Raw genomic sequence first — 6,394 nt, 5'->3', positions numbered from 1 at the left:
AGAGAAAGCAAGCCACCAGGTCCAGGACTTGAACTGCAGTTGGCCATGAGGGAGTCCATTACCTTAACCACCACACCACCTGCTGCCTCTCCTTTTAATACATAATACTGTTTATTTGTGCCTTCTCTTTTTCCTTATTTGTCTTTCCATATTTTTACTATTTTTTCATCATTGAAAATTATAGCTTTCTTCTAAAATCTGTTTTTATTACATTCAAAAATACAGAAAAAAAATGTTAACAAATTTTTTTATACTCACCACCAGGCTTTTGAAAATAATTTAATTTTTTCCATTTTTGTTTCCCCACATACCCTCTTTCTGATCCGATTATCTTCTAATCTATCCTAGATATAACACTATGTTGAACTTTGTGGATTTGTTTCTAGTTTATTTTTAGTTTCACTAAGTATGTATGCACTAATGGATAGTCCTGTTAATGTTACACGTTCTTTACATTTTAAATAATTGGTATAATACTATGCTTTAGTGGCTGGCAGGGGGCGTGTTGGTTAAAGGCACTGGATTCCCACATGGCCAACTGTAATTTGAGTCCTGGAACTGGTGGCTTGCTTTCTCACTTTCCCTTTCTCTTTCTCTTTGTCTCTGTCTGGTCAAATTTTAAAAAATAATAAAAACAAATGGAATTAAATAAATAAATAATTCTTTTTAAAAAATACTGTGTTTTATTCTGAAATTTTCTGTATGTATTAGCCCAGCATTTTTAAACTATATTGCTAAATGTAGTATTGATTTATTTGTATGAATTACATCACGTTCCAATGTGTGAACACACCATACCTTAGAAATCCAGTTTCTGTTGATGGATATCTACATGGTTCAAACTCTTCTACCATTCAACAACGCCACAGTAAACCTCCTTTTATGTGTCTCATTGTGCATGTGAATAAGAGTTTCTCTAAAATATACGCAAGCTCTTATAGTATGCAGCATAGTAAATATTGCCAAAAGTTCTGTTAAATATTTTTTATCTCCCTCCTACCTTAGAACTCACCATAGTATCAGTTGTTGCTGATGACCTATGCACTATAGGTCTATTTCTTTGCAAGTCATCTGCCTATTTTTCTGAATAACTAGGGTTTTTTTCCTTACTTTGAAAGACCGCAATTTTACTCTATCTATTTATGCTTATTCTGCCAGACATCTGATGTGTATTTTTTATCCCAAAAGTTATATCTCTTTAATTCTAAGAAATTCAAATCTATTAATTCTTCCATTTATCTTCTATATTACTTCCATTCTTTCTCTGAAATTTTTATTAGGTACATGTTTAATTGTTAATAGGCCTTCATATTACTTAGGTTGGAGTTCATTTTTATTTAATCTATTCAATTGTTGATTTACATTCTAGATCATCTCTTCTATATTTCATTCCGGTTTATCAATTTTCATTTTACCTCTTTTGAACTTTTAGAATTCCTTTCATTACTTAAATGCTATATATTTAATCTGTAAAATTTTTAGGTTTTTGTTTTTATTTTTTTGTGCTAGAATTTTATTAATAATATCTTGTTCATTTTAAATGAATATTATCCCATTCACTTATTGTTTGTAATCCTATTGAACTGGCTAAGCATACTTACTCTAAAGTCTTTGTCAGATTAACACATTAAATTATATTTAATCTAGAGTAAGATCATGTTTGGGTTGGATATTTATATGGTTACATTTAAAATTTCTTTATATTATTCATGATCGAGCATGTGCATACACAGAGGAGGTGGAGCAAGAGAGAAAGAGAGAGAGAGAGGAGCAACATTGGTATAATACTATGCTTTAGGGGCTGGCAGGTGGCGTGTTGGTTAAAGGCATGACCACCACAGAATCTGGTCATGCTGTGATCCTTTCCTCCATTCCTGCAGCCCACTGGGTCCTGGGTACTTACACATATACCTGCATACTTCAGGCCTACCAGGCAGGGATTAAAACTGTGACCACCAACAGAGATTCAACTTCTCCACAGCAGTGTATCACACTACACCATGAAGCTGACCCTAATAACATTTTTAATCTTTTTAAAAGTTTATTTATTTATATCCTCCATGAGAGAGACAGAGAGAGACAAAGAGAGTGAGGCACTCCCACTGCGTACCCATGCCAAAATTCACCCCCAGTTCCAGATCACAAGCTTGTAAGCATATGCCTGGCATGATCAGAGAGGTCCCAGGATGAAAATCCAGGCCCCCTCCCAGTGAGTTCAGCTGGATCACCACTGTGCCGCCACCTGGTCATACATATGATTACTTTTTTTTTTTAACCATTGGGTTGTTTATGTGTCTTTAAAGTAAAATTTATATTGTAATTTCTAATTTACATATAATAGCTAAAGGCCTTTGTGGGATACAGTGTGGTTTTTCAGAGCATCTATATGTGTTATAATCAAATCAAAACATACTCACCATCTCTCATATTTATAATACTTTGTGTTATACATGTTCAAAGTTCTGTCTTGTTTATTGAGAGATAAATATTAAATTGTCACTAGCATTCTTTATTCTACTGTTCTATACTCTATAATCTCTTCCACTTGTTTACATGCACTCTCATATATGTTAATCAAGTTCTTCTCAGCCCTTTCATGCTCCTCCCCTTTCCAGCTTCTGGCATCCACCATCATGCTCACTATTTCTATGTTAATGAATCTTTCAGCCTCTGCTAAGTGGTAAGGACACACAGCATCTGTTAAGTGAGGACATGTAGTACTTGACTTCAGAATCTAGCTTGTTTCACCTAGCGTGATTTTCCAAGTCATCCATTTTGTCCTAAATTACAGGAATTAACCTTTTCTTAAGCCTGAATAGTATTCCATTGTGAATATATACTACTCTTTCTATGTCAATTCATTAGTTGTTGGCACTTACGTTAGTACTATAACTTAGCTATAGTGCTGTGAATAAATATGGTTGTGTAGCTATTTCTTCAACATACTCATTTCTTTTTTTTTTTGGAGAGGTTTTTTTTTTTTTTTCCCCGCTTTAGGGCGCATGCGCTCGCCAGACAGACAGAGACATAGAGATAGAAAGCGAGAAATCACCCCCCAGGGGGGATGGTCACGTTGCAATCCCTTCTCCTCCATTCTCCTCTCGGGATCTTGGGCACACACGCACACGCGCCGGCATGAGTTTTAAGCCACCGGGTCCGGGACGCGAACCACGGTCGACTACGTGGGAGTCCAGCGACATAGCCATTACACTAACTGCTGGTTCCCCATACTCATTTCTTATCCTTTGGATATATACCCAGTGGTGGGATAACTGGATCACAAAGTTGTTCTATGTTTGATTTTTTAAGGAATCTCCATAGTGGTTTCCATAGGTTGCACTAATTTACATTCCTACCAACAGTGTATGAGAGTTTCTCTTTCCCCTCATCTTTGCCAGAACTCGTTATACTTTGTATTTTAGATAATAGCCATTTTAACTAGGGTGAAGTGATACCTCACTGGGTTTTGATTTTCACTCCTTTGATGAGTGAAATAGGGAATGAAATAACAGAACTGTAACAAACATGCTTTAGATTACTTGATCCCAAACAACTAGACTTAAAATATTCTTCTACCATAACTGACCACCTAGTCAAGTAAATTCTATTTGTCAGTTGATGGTGGTTTGGATGTTGAAATGAAAAACTTACAATTTGCCTTGCTAAAGACACATTGGGCTACTGGATTAACCTATGTTAAAATTTCCCACTCTAGATTTGGTCTTATAATGTGGAAAAAAAATTTATATATTTGAGGCGATGTTAGTAGATTTACATAGGTTCATAATTATTATATGTGCTTCATAGGATGCTTCTTTTATCATTAAGTAATATCTTTCTTCAATGTTATTCATTTTATTTATTTTAAATTCTATTTGGTCTTACATTCATTAAAATAACTTGATTTAATATCTGTCTGATACACTTTTTCTAAACTTTATTTGTATTATAGCTTCATCTGTTGCTTAAACACAATACATAAAATTTTGAAAACTCTAAAATGAAAATAACTATCCTTTAGGAAACAAAATGAGGGGGGCAGCAACTGGCATAGTGGTTACATCACGGGACTCCCACATGGGTGACTGCAGTTCAAGTCCTGGACCCTGTGACTTGAAACTCATGCCAGATGCATATGTATGTGTGTGTGTGTATGTGTGTGTGTGTATGTGTGTGTGTGTGTGTGTGTGTGTGTGTGTGTACCCAAGATTCCAGGAGGAGAATGGAGGAGAAGGGATTGAAGCTAGCCTTCCTCCCAGGGGGTGATTTGTCACTTACCCTCTCACTGTCTCTGTCTCTCTCTCCAGTAAGTGCACATGCCCTAAGGCAAAAACTCCTAAAAGAAAAGAAGAGAATGGAACCAATTTTCATTTATTATAAAACATGGTATATTTAGGCTTATTTTTTCAACTTATTTGGTATGTTCTTATTTTCCTATTTCTTACTTTTGCTGTGTTTTTCTTTATTCTTTTTTTTTCTTTTTTCTATTAGACTGGAATAAACGTATGTGATCATCCTCACATTTTTGGCAAAATTTAATCAGCAGCTTTGTTTTTAAGAACTGTTACATTTTTATATTTTTATCTGATTTGTAAATTAACAGATTAGCCTGCCACAGTTTCAAGGGTGGTGGCAGATGGATACAAGACTCCTAGGTCAGAAATCAAAGACTTTTTACTCACAGCAGTCAGCATAATATTTTTTCTTACTCCCCAACCCCAAAAGGATGACACTGAGGGAATCCCAGATGAATGTTGTGCACACAATAGTTTTGGATCATAGCTAATAAATTCTGAGTTTAGGAAATTCTAATATTTAACATGTACTCCAGAAAAATCTGCCAGCCTTTTCGCCAGAGGGAGATACTACCTTTACCACCCTGAATAGCAACCTTGACCTCTGCTTGAGAAGGAGACAATATCTATATCTTCTAAGGTCACTTACTGTTCAAATATCATTGAAAAAATAGTCAAAAACAAAGGTCAGTTCCTTTGCTAACAAGATATGCAGAAATGAAGAACTGTCTATCAACAATATTTATTTCTTTTTTCCTCACTATCTTAGCTTTTAGTAAATTTTCTCATAAATATACCACTTCAATCTAGTTCATCAGGCCAACAGAAGATGTGGAACTTTGTGGTGACAGGGAACAGATGTGAGGACAAATGTCATGCTGTCTGCCATCCTCGCAGTTCCTTACTTATATTTCTTTAATAGTCAAGATAAAGATCCTAGAATGCTTCAAGCAATGTTTGTTAGTAAATGAAAGCATTTCCTACCGGCCCATTATGCAAATAGAAACACAGGCTAAATGCAAAAACTAAAAGAAACCTAAAAATAGAAACAGTATAAGGAAGAGGTTTGTTCAAAATAATATCTATGCTAATAGAGGCTAGCAGGTGGTGTGGTGGTTAAGGCTTAGACTCCCATATGACCAACCATATGTCTTGCTTTCTCAATTTAGCTGTCTCTCTGACTCTGTCTGGTGAATGTACATGCCCTATAGCAAATTTTAAAATAATAATAATAAATAAATAAATAATAAAAATAACCAAAAGACCTATATTAAGAAAAAATACACCATTAGGGGACATGAATATTGTTTCAGCAAGATTTAAAAACAAATACCATTTTAAAAAACAGTGGTGGGTGGTGAAAGAAAATGAAGCTTAGGCTAGTAATATGAAGAAAATATGTAGAACAAAATAGAGTTACTTTTTTCTGTAATTTATTTTATTGTCAGAAGTCACATGCACTTAGAGAGAGAGAGAAAATAACCCCTAATGAGGTATAGTGATGCTGAAATTCTTTTTTCTCCATTTCTCCAACCCATCAGGATTTGGGGTATGCATGCACTCATGCCTAGCATATTTTTCAAGCCTCCAGGACCAGAATTTGAGCTGCAGTTGACTATGGGGGATCTGGCTCCCTGTGCACAACGCTGTGCTGCAGGGCGGGCCCTAAACCTGCTTTAGAGAGTAATGTAATTTAGGTATGTAGCCTACGAATTGTTATTATGTCCAATAATGTAATCATTGCTGGAAATTTAATGAACAGCATTTTGAAAGACTAGATCAGAGAAGTCATCCATGTTTTCACTTATCAAGCCAAGCTCTTAAGAAATATTGGAGAAATAAAACTATAGTATATAAATAAGGAATGCACATATAACTGCATCTATTCTGAATAAAACAAAAGTATTCTCGACATTGAGCAAAATAATAAAGTTAGGTATAAATAGTGCTATTTTACACAGCCTATGCTTAGAAAGCAATCCTAAAAAAATGTATTATCTTTACCTGAAGTTGATGGAATCATAAATCCTGCATGCCCCTGGCTCCCCACATTTCAAAGTTGCCCAATGCAAGCATGTAGTGTCCACTAAAGCTCCAAA

General features: G+C 35.2%; 1 protein-coding gene across 1 annotated transcript in view; it reads right to left on the bottom strand.

Annotated features, from left to right (window-relative positions):
- The window catches only part of SLCO1A2 (solute carrier organic anion transporter family member 1A2), a 56,514-nt gene that overhangs the window by 2,898 nt on the left and 47,222 nt on the right, over window positions 1–6,394 (bottom strand). Inside the window, exon 14 of the mRNA XM_027774443.1 lies at window positions 6,300–6,394. This exon is cut by the window's right edge and continues 10 nt beyond it. Within this exon, the coding sequence (XP_027630244.1) occupies window positions 6,300–6,394 (95 nt within the window). The remainder of the gene's footprint in view (window positions 1–6,299) is intronic.

Source organism: Tupaia chinensis, unplaced genomic scaffold, assembly GCF_000334495.1.
Source record: "Tupaia chinensis unplaced genomic scaffold, TupChi_1.0 Scaffold000434_1, whole genome shotgun sequence".
NCBI lineage: Eukaryota > Metazoa > Chordata > Mammalia > Scandentia > Tupaiidae > Tupaia > Tupaia belangeri.
The sequence above is the reverse complement of the archived record's forward strand: the minus strand, read 5'-3'. Positions and strand labels throughout refer to the sequence as shown.